This window comes from Hyaena hyaena, unplaced genomic scaffold (genome assembly GCF_003009895.1).
Source record: "Hyaena hyaena isolate Hyena2069 unplaced genomic scaffold, ASM300989v1 scaffold_25, whole genome shotgun sequence".
NCBI classification, from domain to species: Eukaryota; Metazoa; Chordata; class Mammalia; order Carnivora; family Hyaenidae; genus Hyaena; species Hyaena hyaena.
The window spans coordinates 258,850-276,167 of NW_024080657.1; the positions used below are offsets into that span (position 1 = coordinate 258,850).

The following is a 17,318-nucleotide window of genomic DNA, read 5'->3' on the forward strand; positions in this document are numbered from 1 at the left end:
TAGTGGTGAGTACAGGATGATCTAGAAAGATGGCTGGGAGAGAGATTGTTTTGTTGAGGACTCACTTACCAGGAATGTATTATGTAAGTAAGCAGGAAGGAGGGCGGTATCATCGTCAGAAACATTTAACAGGGTCCCTGGAGGCCAGGATGCTGTCACATTAGTCACTGTTCGTGATTGTGTCCTGAGCTGGTGTGTCCTGGAATTTCTAGCCTGGGACGGAGTCACAATCTAGGAAATCTGTGTGAAGGAAGCTCTTGAACAGCAGGAGGAGGAGCCAAGGAAGGCAGCACACATTCAGTCCAGAGCAGAAGAGAGGCATTATCAGCTCCAAGCATAGCTCTGGCATTTGGGGCAGCTCTGCCATCTTGTGGAATAAATGCTCAATGATTTTTGTGAGCACGGAGTGCAGAGGTTTACACCTAAGGGATAGCATTCGTGGGATTATTTTCCTCCCACTTAGCTATTCTGTGGCCTCAGAGTAGTTTTCCTGCATATGTAGATTTTTTTTCCTATATATATTATTTTTTTAAACATAAAAATTTTTTTTTTACTGTTTATTTTGAGAGAGAAACAGAGAGTGAGCAGGGGAGGGACAGAGAGAGAGGGAGACACAGAATCTGAAGCTGGCTCTAGGCTCTGAGCTGTCAGCACAGAACCTGATGCGCGGCTCAAACACACGAACTGTGAGATCATGACCTTAGCCGAAGTTGGACGCTTAACTGACTGAGCCACCCAGGCACCCCTATATTAATTTTTTTTTTAATTAAATAAACTCTGTCCCTAACATGGGGCTTGAACTCACAACTCCAAGATCAAGAGTTCCAACTGAGCCATCCAGGTGCCCCTCTGTATATACATATGTTTATTTTTGAGAGAGAAAGAGAGCAAGTAGGGGAGGAACAGAGAGAGAGAGAAGAGCTAAAGCACTCTTTCTGTGCTGACAGGAGAGAGCCCAGAGTGGGGCTCGAACTGATGAACTATGAGGTTGTGACCCGAGCTGAAGTCGGATGCTTAACTGATCGAGCCACCCAGGCACCTCTCTGCATATATTTTTAATAAGTTTTTACTTTGAAATAATTTCAAATTATTTCAACTTATAAAAAAGTTGGAGGGGCACCTGGATGGCTCATTTGGTTACGTTTCCAACTCTTTATTTCAGCTCAGGTCATGATCTCACTGTTGGTGGGGTTGAGCCCTGTATTGGGCTCTGCACTGACAGCGCTGAACTTGCTTGGGATTCTCTCTCTCTCTCTCTCTCTCTCTCTCTCTCTCTCTCTCTCTCCCTTTCTCTTTGTTCCTCCCCAACTCTCTCTCTCAAAATAAATAATTTTTTAAAAAGTTGGAAAATTAGTACAAAAAATTCTTATATGTCTTCAACCTGATTCCCCACTAGTTAGCAATTTGCTGTTTGCTTTATTGTTCTTTTTAAAAGTATTTTTTTCTGAATTGTCTTGCCATAGGTTGCAGAATTTTACCCCTAAATACTTCAATGCATGTTTCCTAAAAACAAGGACATTCTCCTATATTACTGCAGTATGATTATCAAAATAAGGACCTTATTCAAACTTCCTCAGTTGTTCTAATAATGTCCATATGGGAAAAATGGGAAAAACTTTTTTCTGACCAGGATCCAATCCAGGATGGCACAATGGATTTCATCGTCATGTTTCTTTAGTCCCCTTTCATCTGATATAATTCTTCAGTCTTTCTTTGTCTTTCATGAACGTGACATTTCTGAAGGATATGTCCCTCAATTTGGTGTTTTCTGATAGAGCCTCATGATTAGTTTTAGGTTATTGACTTTTAGCAGAAATACCATGTAAGTGATGTGTTGTTTTTAAGTGCATTCTATCAGGAGGCACATGATACCTGTTTGTCCCATTTATTGGTGATGTTAACTTTGATCACTTGGCTAGGGTTGTATCTGTTCTGCTGTAAAGCTATTATTTTCCCTTTATAATTAAAAGGTTTCTTGTGAGAGGTTACTTTGAGGCTATATAAATACTTTGTTTCTCCCTGAAACATTCACCTACTATTTTAGCATCTGTTGGTATTTCTTTTTTATTTTTTTAATGTTTATTTTTGAGAGAGAGAGAGAGACAGCAAGTGTGCAAGCAGGGGACGGGCAGAGAGAGAGGGAGACACAGAATCTGAAGCAGGCTCCAGGCTCTGAGCTGTCAGCACAAGGCTTGCACAGACTAGAACTCACTGACTGCAAGATCATGACCCGAGCCAAAGTCAGATGCTTAACCGACTGAGCTACCCAGGCACCCCAGTATTTTTTGTCTGAAACAAATTAAAACAACTTTTTTTGATGTTTATTTGTTTTTGAGAGAGAGGGAGAGACAGAGTGTGTGAGAGAGGGGCAGAGAGAGACAGAATCTGAAGCAGGCTCCAGGCTCTGAACTGTCAACACAAAGCTCAGCTCAGGGCTTGAACCCACGAACCATGAGATCATGACCTAAGCGAAAGTCAGGCGCTTAACCAGCTGAGCCACCCAGGTGCCCCTGTCTGAAACAATTTTTACTCTGATGGCTGCCAAATGGTGATTTCTAGCTTTATTAATTTCTTCTACATTTTATTGGTTTGTATTCTATTATAAGGAAGAGCTTTCCCCTCTTTCTTTCTTTGTATCTGCATGGACTCATGGATTCTTACTTTGTTCTATGGGTTGTAATCTGTGTCTGGCATTATTTATTTTAATACCTACATTGTCCCAGACTTGGCCAAGTGGAAGTCTTTCAAACTGGTTTTTGTATCTTCTTCATTCTGTGAACATTTTTAAAAAACGATTTCATTTATTTTTTAAAAAAATTTTATTTTTAAGTAATCTCTACACCCCTGTGGAGCTCAAACTCAGCACCCTGAGATCAAGAGTTTTAGATGCTCCCCTGGTTGAGCCAGCCAGGCAACCCCCGTCTATGCATTTTTATAATATCTTTTTTTCCCCACTTGTCACCATACATAGGGTCATATACTATGGTATGGACTGGGAAACTTTTTTTTTAATACTTAGGGATACGTGTGTTTTTTTTTTTTAATGTTTATTTTTGAGAGAGAAGGAGACAGCGTGCGAGTGGGGGAGGGACAGAGAAGGACAGAGACACAAAATCTGAAGCAGGCTCTAGGCTCTGAGATGTCAGCACAGAGCCCGATGCAGGGCTCAGACTCACAACCTATGAGATCATACTGCAGTTATATAGGAGAACGTTCTTGTTTTTAGGAAACCTGCATTGAAGTATTTAGGCATCTGGGTGGCTCAGTTGAGCCAAAATCAGACACTTAACCAACTGAACCACCCAGGTACCCCTGGACTAGGCAACTTTCTGTTTTCACACAGTGTATCTTGAAATTATATCAGTAAATGGAAAGCTGCCTCAGTCTTTTATTTTTTCTTAAATAGCTTATTGTCAAGTTGATTTCCATATTGCCTCATTCTTTTACATAGCTGATTAGAATTACATAATGCAATGAGCACTGAGTGTTATGTGGAAACTAATTTGACAATAAACTATTAGAAAAAAAAAGAATTACATAATGCAAACTTCCATAATTTATTTAACTGTTTTTCTACTTAAGGACATTTTGGTTTTTTATTTGATGCATTTGACTGGACTTGCTTTGAATATTTAAATCTGTTCATGTTTCTTTTTGATTACCTTTTGTTGCTTCAGAGCTGATTTCCTTCACAGACTTGAAAAAAGTTTTACCTGTTATAGTATTTGAAGTGCATGTCAAAAAATTATTAAAGTCTTGGGATCACATGGTGTCATTGCTGGTAAGAATACCAGCTGTATTAGGGAGTTGTGCTGAGGGTACATATACAAGACAATGAGAAATGGCCCTTATCTTCTGGCTGGAGAAGTTGTAAATGACAGGATACAGGAACAGATCTGAAGTGCCAAAGATGGGGTGCATCAGGTACTCATTTGTGCCAGGAGTTGATGGCATGTAGTCCCTGAGAGCCAGGGCCATCTGGACACCTTCCTGCACGTGGAGTGAGCTGAGTTTGGATAGAAGTGAGCACTTGGCCAAGCCTGGGAGGAATGGCAGGGAGAGGGCAAAGCCTGAGTGGAGGTGTGAGCTATGAGAGCATGAAGCAGTTGTTGGCGCCAGCAGTTGGCTGGGCAGCCACTAAGGCCTCATTGTGGATTATTAATGGGAGATGAATTTGGAAAGCAGGATGGTACTTAGATTGACATGTGCTTGGAATGCTGGACTGAGTATGGTCAACAAGACTAAATATCATCATTACAATCTTCTAACTATGAGGATTGAGGAACTGGCAATGGGTGTTTAAAAAAGGGTTAAATAGGATTATTATTCTTTTAAGCCACGTTTCAGAAAACATAGTTTAAAAACTTTTTTAGTATAAGGCTAATGTATGCTTTTCATAAAAGGGAAAGTATAAAGCATTACTCAAATACATAGAAAACAAGTGGGCTTCTGGTCCTATTCTAGATTATCTGTCACTGTGTAACAATGTTACCAGATACATAGTGGCTTAAAACAACACATTTATTTTCTCACAGTTTGTGTGCATGAGGAGTCCAGGCAGAGCTTACCTGGGTGCTCTGTAAGACTGCAGTCAGGGGGTTGTCCAGGGCTGCATTCTCATCTGAAAACTCTGCTGGAGTAAGATTTGTTTCCAGGCTCACATGGTTATTGGCAGCATTCAATTCCTTGTGGACTGTCATTCAGGGCCACTGTACTTGCTGGCACTCTCTGTTATGTGTCAATGATATTTAGGAGAGATTTTATAATTTGTTTTCCCCCGTTTTCCTCCCAAAAGTAAAGAAAACAGTCTTTAGTTATCATTCTTAAAAGCAAATGCAAATTCTGTGGACCGTTTTTCTCTGCACAGAAGTGTATAGAAGTAATTTTGGGAGAGGTAAGAGGAAAGAGTAACTCTTGAGATTTTTGAGCCTGGAAGCCCAAGGGAGAGTTCTATACTTTGCCTTGGTTCCTTCAAACAAAAACCTATTAGACGTGAAGAAGAGTACAGAGCATTTAAATGATAATACCAGTAATATCAGTAGCTGCTTTGAAATACTGATTTCCATACTGTTCTCTAAAAAACTAGAGTAACTTGGTTCCCGTGATTAACTCTCTACCCAGAGGGTAGCTTTTGAACCAGACTACCTAGAGGATTTAATTTACGTATTTTCTGCCTTTTGTCTCCTAGTAACTGCTCCCATGTTGACAAAAGACTCTAGTTTCTCAGAGTGGATGATGTCACTTGGCTGGCTGGTGCCATCAGTGACCTATGTTCCAAATAAAGTCCCATTGGGACACAGGTTACACACCTGTTTGTGACCTGGGATCCTGTGGCCCAGTGGGCCTTTTGGGACCATGTTTCTTTGGCCACAGGAACACTGTTCTGGGGGATAGTATAATACAGAAATAGAAGAACATTGTGCTATTCTTTCTATTGTGAGGATAATAATGGCTATTATATCTTATTAGAAAGCATGGAAGAGTAGAAAACAGTTGTTTTTACTTGAAGTCTCATAACCAGTTACTTATACTATTATATTGTGTATAATATTTTTATGTATAATGTTTTGTTTTGATCGTATTTCTCTTGTGGATTTTCTTTAGCGTAGTCATACTGTGCATATTCTAATTTTAAATTCTTTGAAAAAGTAAAACATTTTGCTGGGTGCATCATTTACTATTTCTATTGTGCTTTTATTAGCATTAACACTTTAGTGTTTGATTAATAAAGGGCAATTAGGTGTTAAGATTTCTTGGGTTGTGCCACTGATACATGGATCCCTGGGTGTGATCCTTGTGTACACACCACCGGTAACTTTGATTGTTTTAAAACAAACAATTGTTAGGTCAGGTGTTTTGGTTTTTTTTTTTTAATATTTATTTCTGAGAGAGAGAGAGCATGAGCAGGGAAGGGAGATACAGAATCTGAAACAGGCTCTAGGCTCTGAGCTAGCTGTCAGCACAGAGCCCGATGCGGGGCTCGAACCCACAAGCCGTGAGATCATGACCTGAGCCGAAGTCAGACACTCAACCGACTGAGCCACCCAGGTGCCCATAGGTCAGTTGTTTTTAAACAAAAAACTGTGAGAACAGTGACAACCATGATGACATCTAATGTTCAAGTAATTTGCTGTAGTTAATAATGGGTTTTTTTCTTCTATTACCTCAGGGAAACATGTAGGAGATTTGTGAAATAAGTATTTTTCTTCCCATTTGTTAAGGAAATGGTCTTAGAGAGGCCAGCTCTCTTGTTTAATGCTGTGGTACACTAAAGTAAAGATCATAGGAGAAGTAAAGAATGGAACCTGTCATCCATTTCAACATTTTAGAATAAAGAATGAACAGAACCAGCTGTAATACAGATAGAAAGGGATAGATTCTATAAGATTTATTTTCCATAATGTACTTATGGGAATTCAGAGAAGGCAGGATAGAATCTTTTCTGCTGAGAGGTCAAGGCAAAAGCATTATGCAAGTAGGTGGCATTTGAACGATGAGTAGAGCTTGGTTTGCGTGGGAGAGAAGTGTGCCTAACGGAACCATGTGACCTACACTGGCTGAACTGACAACTTTCATTGTGCATACAGAGGGCTTGTGTTGGCTGTCCTATGCAAAAACTAGGATATAGGGCACCCGGATGATTCAGTTGGTTGAGCGTTTGACTCTTGATTTCGGCTCAGGTAATGATCCCACAGTAGTGAGATTGAGCCCCACGTTGGACTCCGCACTGAGCATGGATCCTGCTTAAGATTCTGTCTCTGCCTCTGCCCTTCTCTTCTACTAGTGCTCTCTCTCTGTCTCTCAAAAAAAAATTAAAAGACCTAACTATATAGAATTACAGCATCAAGAGTTATAAAATTCTTGGATTAAAATAATCCAGTGGAGTTTGTTAGGGATAAGCATGTAACTTCCAACATGTAGTTTGACAAAACTATTTGAGGAAAATGGAAATGCACTTTAATTACTGTTTTAAAAAGGCAGACAACAGGGGCGCCTGGGTGGCTTAGTCGGTTAAGTGTCCGACTTTCGCTAGGTCATGATCTCGCGGTTCGTGGGTTTGAGCCCCGCGTCGGGCTCTGTGCTGACTGCCAGCTCAGAGCCTGGAGCCTGTTTCAGTCTGTGACTCCCTCTCTCTCTGACCCTCCCCTGCTCACGTTGTCTCTCTCTCTCTCTCCTAGAAATAAATAAAACATTAAAAAAATAAAAAAAAAAAAAAAGGCAGACAACACAGGGAAGCCTGGTGGCCCAGTCGTTTAAGTGTCTGACTCTTTGTCTCCACTCAGGTCATGATTTCACAGTTCGTGGGTTCAGGCCCCACGTTGGGTTTTGTGCTGGCAGTGGAGCCTGATTGGGATTCTCTCTCTCTCTCTCTCTGCCCCTTCCCCACTAGTGTGCTCTCTCTCTCTCAAAATAAACTAAAAAAAAAAAAAAAAGAAAGAAAGAAAGGAAAATAAAAAAGGCAGACAACACATAATTCACAGTTTTGGTGGACAAACCTGGTCCAGCACCATGTCATGTGATTATTTAAAAACAAGCAAACAACAACAAAAACCTTTGACTGTGTTAGTAAAAGTAAGATGTTTTGAAAGGTAGGGGTAATAACTTTACTGAGTGGCCAAGCTAGGAATCTTGTGGCTGATTTGGATTTCACATTTTTAGAAGGATGCAGAGAAACGGAACGCTTACAGAGTGCTATGACCCCAGCCAGAGCTTATGAGGGCTGGTTGAAGGAATGTTTCACTTTGGTTGATAATTACAGTTGCTGTCTCCAGCCACTTTCCATGAATGACATAAGCCTATTTACCAAGATGTATTTAATATTTGAAATGAACTGCTTTGTGCCAAGTACATATATATATTATAGCCTTCTCTCGACTCTTTGATATAGGTGGTCTATATTCCCTCTTATAGATGAGAAACCAAATCAGAAATAGTTTGAAAAATATGTACAACGTATTTATACAGCTAATGAAAGAGCTGGGATTTAAAGGAGCTGATTCCATTATGCTATATAGCTGCTAGCATGAGCATTCAGTGAGGACTGAGACTGTTGGGGACTTCTGTCTACTTATGAGCGGGTTAATTCCTGAAAGGCTGTTCATAAGTCCCATTTGTTTATAAGTCCAAAATTATACTATGTAATAGTAGGAACCAATATTTATTGAGCACTTAGTATATGCCAGACACTTTTCTAGGACCTTTGCCTGTAATTCATTTAAGTCTCACAGCTCTGTGAAGGAGTTACCCTTAATCTCTCCACCCTGCACTTGACGAAGCAGAGGCAGGAGGACTAAGGGAGTCAGGATTTGAACCAGGCTCTCCAGCTGCAGAGCCCACACTTTTAGCCACTGTCCTTTCTTTTCCTTATGCAAATGGCCAGTGGTGTGTACACAAAGATCCAATGTGTTTGAATTGAGAGAATGGTAATTCTCTATGGAATTGGTTTGGAGTTCTCATTGTTTTCAACTCTTAGGTTTTTTTGTTTTTTTTTTTAAATTCAAAGATGTTTGTATTTTGGCATTCTTCTTTTCATTATAAGTCATTTTATCACAACCTGCGCTTATAAACACAAGCCAAAGGATGCATGAACTTACTGTTGCTGAGCTTGACTGTTGTAGTTCTCAGGTGGCAGGTGGTATTGATGTTCTTAGATGTTGGACCTCTTTACTTCATTCATGTGATGGTAATTGGGGTTGTCTGCAGTGATTTTTGAGACTGTCAAAATGGAAAAGGAATTATTAGGTTGAACCATATGAAATAGCCAACATTTAACCTTGTTAATCTGTAAAAATGGCAAATTCATATGGTTCAACTTAATAGGCTCAAGAAGAGGAAATTCCAGAGAAACCGCTTGTAATTTAAGAAATAAATTTAGGATATATTGGAGGTTTGAGGTGGTTGTTGTTATTTCAGAATGAGCGTGTGCGAGTGGTGGGAGGGGCAGACAGAGAGGGGGAGAGAGAATCTTAAACGGGCTCTGTGCTTAGTGTGGAGCCAAATGGGCTCAATCTCATGACCCTGAGATCATGACCTGAGCTGAAATCAAGAGTCAGACATTTAACCGACTGAGCTACCCAGGTGCCCCTGGAGATTTGAGTTTTGAACTTCTCCACTGACATGCTTTTCCAGTACAACCATTTGTCTAAGTATGTATTCCATTTTGTTTCATCTTACTTTTGTTAATGAAAAGAAAAGTTTTCATGTTTCTTACTGCGTCTTATTGATTTGAACCTCTTTCTTTTATCTCTTGTCATAGATAGAAAGTGATTTTAAGGCATTTTGCGTGTGTGTGTGTGTGTGTGTGTGTGTGTATTTTTCTTTTTACTTGTTTAAATTGCCCATGTAATGGCATACATCATCAGATCATCAAGCATACCAGTTTTATAATCATACCCTAATGCTGATTTTGAAATGTTGAGTATGATTTAGATTGAGTTTAAGAATTTTATTTCATCTGATTGTGGAATGGTATTTGAAAATGTAATCCTAATATTTACCAAACGTTCAGTGTGCTGTCTGCTTCTAATGGAAATTGTATCACTTCATTTAGGAAATATTTGATTCACCTAAGAAAGGTTTATTAGGATTTTCTTGGGTGACCTAATCAGGAGAGTAGGAAAATTTGAATTTAAAGGGATGCTCTCATTGGGGTGAGGGCATTATGAAAGGCGTCTTCAATAAACTGTTTCCAACACACGTGAATTCCTTGTGACAGCTTTATATTTTGTCATTGATACATGACGGATTGTTGCCTTCTGTTTGTTTCTTGGGGCAGAGGATGTGTTTCAGACTTTTTTTTTTGCCTCTTTAAATTTGATCATTGAGTCCTCCTGAGTTCTCACACCTTCCAGCTCCATTCATAGGGTTATCTTTTTTTTTCTTACTGAATCTCTTTGTTCAAACCAAGTACACGGTAGCAAAACATCAAAGATTTTTTGTAACAATTATACTTTCTTTGTACAAAAATCATTGTGAGATCCCTTTGGTTTCATAAAGAGATCCCACCAGAATATTCTCTAGTTTTGTCCACACACACAAATACTAGGATCATAGTAAATTTGAATCTGGTCTTACTCAAGAGTATTAAGTACTGGGTTGGGTTCCTAATTTTTTTTTTAAAGGATTTTTCCTATTCTTTCCCCATAATCTACAACCTTGAGAACTTGTGTGGCTGTTTTTGTTTTTGCAAACAAAAACATGTTGATCTTTTTATTCAGAAGATGAATCCTGGTTGAGTCTCTATTATTTAACCTGAAGTTGTATTCATTCTCTCCAGACAGTAATCTGGGGAGATGATGGCTGCTTGATGTCTCCTGCTCCATATGCTTTCTGCTCTTTCACTTTCTGTTGCCGTGTGTTAATGCATGTGTTGATATAAGTAGGATAAGCATGAGGGGTCTTTGTTTTTGTTTCTGTTCTGTTTTTCAGTAACAAATACTTTTAAGAAAACAGATGATTTTGTGACATGTAAAGCCCCAGCTGTGGACCTAGATCACAAGTTCAGATGCAAGGTTGTGGATTGTTTAAAATTTTTCCGCAAGGCCAAACTGTTGCACTATCACATGAAGTATTTCCATGGGATGGAGAAGTCACCAGAGCCAGAGGAGAACCCAGGAAAGAGGCAGGTCCAAACGAGAGGCTCTTTGGCTTCAGACAAGGCCAGCCAGGAGAGCCTGACCAGGAAGCGAGTCTCTGCCAGTTCCCCAAGTAAGTACTTTGGTTCTGTGTTGTATCTATATTATAGAGTGCTCTCTGTTGCTCAGGTCACACTGCTTGCATTTCTGACACAGAAGAAGGCGTTAAATTGGTCTGGTCCAGTTGAATCTTAAAAGATGAAAACTGACAAGTGTTCCTCACGAGTTGCATCGTGAGGCTGTGGCCCTCCTGGAGGAATGGGATCTTCAGTGGTGGGGATGCCTGGGGGGCTCGGTCGTTAAGCATCTGACTTGGACTTAGGTCATGATGTCATGGTTCATGAGTTTGAGTCCCCACATTGAGTGAGCTTGTGCCCCGCTTTGGGTGAGCCCCACTTCTCTCTCTCTCTGCCACTGTGGGATTCTCTCTCTGCCCCTTGCTCACTTGTGCACGTGCACACACCCTCTCTCTCTCAAAAACAAAAAACTGTAATGGTGGTAGTAAGGGTTACCATAAAATCTTGTGTTCACGTCTTAGTACAAAGAACCTTTTTGGTGACCTTTTCTTTTTTTTTTTTTTAAAGACTTAATTATTTAAGTAGTCTCTACCTAGTGTGGGTTTTGAACTCACAACCCTGAGATCAAGAGTCACATGCTCTACAGACTGAGGCAGCCAGGTGTCCCTGGAAATTTTTTTCTAAAACTTAGAGATTGAAACATTACAAATATGTGGGGGAATTTCAGAGGCCTTTTTAAAAATTAAAAAGAAATTTAATGTTTATTTTTGAGAGAGCACGAGCAGGGGAGCAGCAGAGAGGGAGACACAGAATCTGAAGTAGGCTCCAAGCTCTGAGCTGTCCGATATGGGGCTCGAACTTACTAAATGCAAGGTCATGACCTGAGCCAAAGTTGGATGCTTAACCGACTGAGCCACCCAGGCCCCTCAGCCTTTTTTTTTTTTTTTTTTTTTTTTAAGTAATCTCTATGCCCAGCATGGGCTCGAACTCATGACCCTAAGATCAGTAGTCACATGCTCTTCTGATTGAGTGAGCCACATGCCTGCAGAAGCCTTTTTAATGAATTTCCAGTAAATTCTACAAGCCCTACAGCTTCTTTTAACCTGAAATTATAACATTGTTATACATTTCTGGCTGATAGTTTCTCCATTGTAATACATAGGTATTAAATGACATATGGAACTCCTAGGACATTGTAACCATATTCCCAAGAAAGTATGAAATCAGGTTTTAAAACAGTAGGGCAATCCTGTGTCAACTAAGGTGATACCTGACCCCGTGAGAGATCAATCCTCAGCCATGTTGTGAATATATAGTGGGTCAGGGTCAAGGTGGAATCTCTTAGTCATATAAGATGCATTATTTATTAGAAATATAATATGAGCCACATGTAACTTTTTCTAATAGCCACATTTTATTATTTTTAATTTTAATTTTTTAAAAATGTTTATTTTTGAGAGAGAGAGAGAGAGAACTAGTGATCACGGGGAGGGGCAGAGAGACGGGGACAGAGAGACAGATTTGTCCCCTGTCAGATCTCTGGGATTTGATTCTCTCTCTTAACTAAAGGATCCCTTTCACTGTGATTTGGAAATTTGGTGAACTTGGGAATTTTTGCCTAGCAGTTTTCTTTTTAATAACATGATCTGCTGGGGTGCCTGAGTGGCTCAGCCTGTTAAACGTCTGATTCTTGATCTCAGGTCAGGTCTTGATATCAGGGTCATGAGTTCAAGCCTTGCTTTGGGCTCTGTGCTGGGAATGAATACTACTTAAAAAAACAAACAGGGGTGCCTGGATGATTCCTTCAGTTAAGCATTCAACTTGATTTCACGATTCGTGGGATTGAGACCCGTGTCAGGCTCTGTACTGTTAGGATTCTCTCTCCTAGGATTCTCTCTCCCTCTCTCTCTGCCCCTCTCCTACTTGTGCACGCATGCTCATGCGTGCGTGCACTCTCTCTCTCTAAATAAATAAACGTTTAGAAAACAAAAAACCCCACAAGACGTCAGGTATGGACAATATAAAATGCTTTAGCGGGGGTGCCTGGCTGGCACCAGCAGAAGAGTGTGAAACTCTTGGTCTTAGGGTCGTGAGTCTGAGCCCTATGTTGGGTGTAGAGGTTACTAAAAATAAAATAAGATAAATAAAATAAAATAAAACAAAATAAAATAAAATAAAAGCTTTAGGGTGAACAGATGGGTATTTTAAGTCCTTGTGCTTTAACCTGTTACTTCCCTGCTAGTCCTTTGTAAAACTGGTCAGTTTGGTGGTAGAATGGGCCACATGGGCCACTCACCCACTGTCTGGGGGATAGCCTGGTCATTCCTGTACCCTCTTAGATGGGAGAGCGATTTTGTGCAGCCAAGAAGGAACACACCTCTGTCCTCCTGTCAGGTGGACATAGACCTCCTGGATGATTTCACAACTCTCCTGTGCCTGATTGCTGAGATGGCCAGCAGTTATCAGGCTGAAGGAAACCAGCCAGTTTACCTTGCTGTATTCTAGGTGGGAAAAGAAAACCCTGGCCACTAGTCCTGCCTGTGCCACTAACCAGCAGGAGCCTCAGTTATAATCATTGGTGAACTGGGGTCAGTACACATGTTCATCCTTCATCATGACACTGGCTGTCAATGAGAGCAAACATAGGAGGGTATTTAGAAGACTCCATAGACCCCAGGCCTCCAGAAGGCACCCCCTTTCAGGCATCTCCCCTCACTTTCTCCCATCAAAGTCTCCCTAATCCAATAACTAAATTTCTCAAGATTTGAAAGATTAAAACCAGCTCAGCTATTCTCAACATACCTAAGAAAGCCCTTATCTTGGCAGAGGGGGAGGGGGGGGTTTCCAGACATGAAGTGGGTTCAAGTGGGGAGATATTTCAAGGTGAGACTCTGACACCAGGCAACCTGTGTTCTAGTTCACAGGCATTGTGAACTTGACATTATGCATAAGTGGAAAACACATAGAATATTACAGAACTTGTGCTGTTTGGTGAAAATTACTGTAAAGAAATACTCTATGCTGAGTGCTCTGATTGTGGCAAATGGGACCTTGAGATCTAATAGAGTTCTCACATCACATGGAGATTCCTGGTGCTTCTGTTCCATGAGGACCAGAAAATGCTCTGTAGAGATTATTTTTCAATCCTCTCAATTTCCCTGCTGATTTAGTTGCGCAGAAGAAACTGTTCTGGTCTGAGTCTGTACCGAATCTTAGTAGCAGTCCTGCTGCTGTTCACTTGTGATCTGAGCTCTTTACAGATGTGATTTCCTCATTTCTAAAGTGGTGATGTAGGATCAGGCATGAATGAGACAAGGCCCTTTCACATGAGGAGAAAAGCCCATAATCAGATACAATAAAAAGAGCTAAGGTTTATATTAGGAACATATAAAGTGCTATGGAAACAAAGATTCACAATTCACATTGTCTGTAGAGCAGGAGCTGGGATGTCAAGAGGACAAGGTGACATTTGAGTTAAACCTTAAAGTGTGAGGGTAGAGGGGTTGGACCAAGGCCAGGGAATAGGAACGTATTCCCATTCTGGGACCAAGCAGAGCAGAAGTTCAAAGGCATTGAGGAGAATAAATGGCTATGATTGTTTGTCCCTAAGATGGTTCTTCTGACTCTGGCCTTCAGATGTTTCCCCTTCCCTTAGCCAGTCCTTTTGTCACATAAGTGACTTTGGAAGGTCAGTTTAGATTTGCATTTGCAAATGAGGTTTTTCAGAATAAATCCATTTAATAAATTCTCTTCCATTGGCAAGTCCAGGCTTCCTTGGTATCTGGATTTGTTTCTACATAGATGAGTTGAGTTGTGAGGTAGCCGTTTGTGCCAGAAAGAATACTCTAGAATCAAAGGGGACCTCACTTGTGTTTATCTGTTGTTACATCCATTTGGTTCATATTCGCACTCAGGGTAGCCTTTGGCTGTAGGCCTAAATGAGTCTTGGGGCACTGGAGTGGGCCCTTCTTTGTCTCCATCTATATCTTGTGGCCCTAGACTTGCCTTCTTACAGGGACATGCGCGCGCTCTCTCTCTCTCTCGCCCTCTCTCTCGCCCTCTCTCTCTCTCTCTCTCTCTCCTTAAAGGGAAAAGAATTCTGTGAGCTTAATTAGATTATGGTGTCTAAAAGAGAGAACAAAGGTGGCCTGCTTCAACAAGACAGGTTTATTTCCCTCTCGGGTCAAACTGCAAGGTGCCCGTGGTGGCTTTGTTGTGGATCTATGAAGTTGTCCGAGGCTTGCTCCTTTTTGTGTTATTCCTAGGTGTTGCTTTCTCTGTGTGGTTCAGAATTGCTTACCACTTTGCTTGTCTTTTAGCTGCTGGGAAGGAAAGGGTGGGGCATATCTCTCTTTTTTAGGGGCACAACCCAGAAGTGGCATACCTTACTTCTGTTCATAGCCCATGGACTAGAACATCTGTATCTGGCCCCACCTTGCTCAGGGAAGCTGGAAAATGTACTCTTTTCTTATGAAAGAAATGGAGAAATGGGTATTAGAGAATGCAAGGCAGAAGAATGCAAGGCTTAATAGGGGGATGGACACGTGCAGCCTGAAGAGACAAGTGGCCGTCCTAGAAAAGCCTCACCCTCCCCAAGTGATAAGCTGTTCTCTGATCCAGAGCCTTGCAGGAAATCGCTCTTTGTGCAGCCAAGCCTGGGCATTTGGGCAGCAGCTCTGCAGTCAGGCCCATGTTGTTTGGCTCGTGGAACAGTTGGCCAAGCTTTCCAAGGAGAGAGCTCACAGCAGACAATCATCACCCTCCAGAGAGAGCAAGATAACAGTGAGAATTTGCCATGTGCTAGGCACTGTTCCAAGCTCTTTCTTTTACTGCTTTATTTAATTCTCAAAACAAATCCTATGAGGTGTGGGTTATTGTGCCCAGTTGATAAATTATAAACTGGGATACAGATGAGATGGATTAACCTGAACCAATATATACACATCTTAGTAGGTGGTGGAGCCACAATTTGAATCTGGTTGCAGAGTCTATACCCATTCTAGGCTCTGTGTCTTCTGTCTTTTAGGATTCCAAGGAAGGGTGCCCTGCCCCTGGGTCCTTGAGTGGGGATTGGGAGTGCCTAATCCGAATGAGTTTGGCCTCTTGTCACCTTGTCTGTCCCTGTAATTGAGGGAATCACCCGCATTAGCTTAGTACCTGCTGGACAGTTCTCCCTGTGAGCTCTGCCACCTTAGGCCAGATTTGGCTTTCCAGTTTTCAGCAGAAGCCAGTGTGAGCCTCTGAAGGCTTTCTCTCTTCCCTCTGCGCTCAGAGAACACGGGCCTCTATATAGAACAACTTCCTGAGTTATCTCTTCTTTTTACCTTCATTGTTTACCCCTCTAATTGAAGCCTCAGGAAGGACTCTTTAAAGCTTAAAGTGACCATATTTCTGACCAGCTGCAACACTTGGGATGGTTCTAGTTACAAGTAACAGGAAACTCTATTTGAATTGACTCTACAATAAAGAGGGTGTGTTGCTTCACATAATGGGGAAGTCCAGGGGACATATGGCTCCGGGACTGTCTTGTCAGTGCTATTTTCAGGTTGAATACCCTTGTATCATTTGGATAACCAAGTATCATTTAAGCCTCCATACTGCTTCATTCACATCTAATGAGAATAAGAGTATATCCTCTTTATGAATGTTGGGCCAGAGTCCTACATTTGGGTCAGATCAGTCCATTTCGATCCCTGCCTTGAGCCAATTGGCCAGGCTCAGGTTATCTAAGGCTAAGACTGCAACCAGGGAATTACTTTTACTTGTTTGACTGAATATGGAGTCAATCCTGTTCAAAGCCCTTACATGCTGCACAGTGAAGAAGGGGTAGAAGAAATTCCGGGAGAACCCACAATGTCTCCTACATGTAGCAGGTGCAGAGTGAGAAAAGGAAACAGCATAGCCAGGGAGTGGGTGGTGGTGATCTTGAGCTGCAGAGTAGATCCATGACCTGGGCTAGTTTCCTATTTCAAGGACAATGCTCAGTACCCAAGACTTGGAGGCCCAAGTCCTCTCATAAGTTTGAGTTCACCCTTTCTGTTCAGTAATATATGTGATCTTGCAGCTTCTCTGAATTTCACTCTTCTTCTGTTGAAAGGTAATGATATTTGGGTATAGTTATATTTTATGCAAAATTACCAATTTGAAGGCATATGATAGAAAATCTTATATGCAAGATTTGAATAAAGCAAATCCTAAGAAGTTGAGAAAATTCATTAACCACATGATTTCAAGGCTGGTAGGCCAGTGAGAGTATTCATTTTATATCTTCATTTTTTGGGAATGTTAGCCATGAATTACATGAGTTTGAATAATGTGGAACTTCAGGAATCCCTTTTGTGGAATGAACTGCCCCAACCTTCTCTTACTGTGTATTGGGTTCCCTAGAGGATGTGATTCTGTTTTATAAAATGTGAAATGAAAAATATTGTTGTTAGAGAAGCTCAAAGAAACTTCGATACTTAGACGATAACTAGGTATGCCCTGGCACTTGGCCATTTATAACCTATATTTAGATCTTTCTCAAGGATGCAGGAGCAATGTGGTCTCTCCTCTTCAGCTGCTTCTGCTGCTGATGGGATTAATGCTCTTAGCTTTTCAATAAACTAATGGGTATAGTTACTTTACTTTGGAAGTCATTAAAACTTGAATTTACAAATAAAAAACT

General features: G+C 41.0%; 1 protein-coding gene across 1 annotated transcript in view; it reads left to right on the forward strand.

Moving 5' to 3' along the window:
- The window catches only part of PHF20 (PHD finger protein 20), a 142,705-nt gene that overhangs the window by 93,741 nt on the left and 31,646 nt on the right, over window positions 1-17,318 (forward strand). Inside the window, exon 10 of the mRNA XM_039227141.1 lies at window positions 10,429-10,707. Coding sequence (XP_039083072.1) covers window positions 10,429-10,707 — 279 coding nt within the window. The remainder of the gene's footprint in view (window positions 1-10,428; window positions 10,708-17,318) is intronic.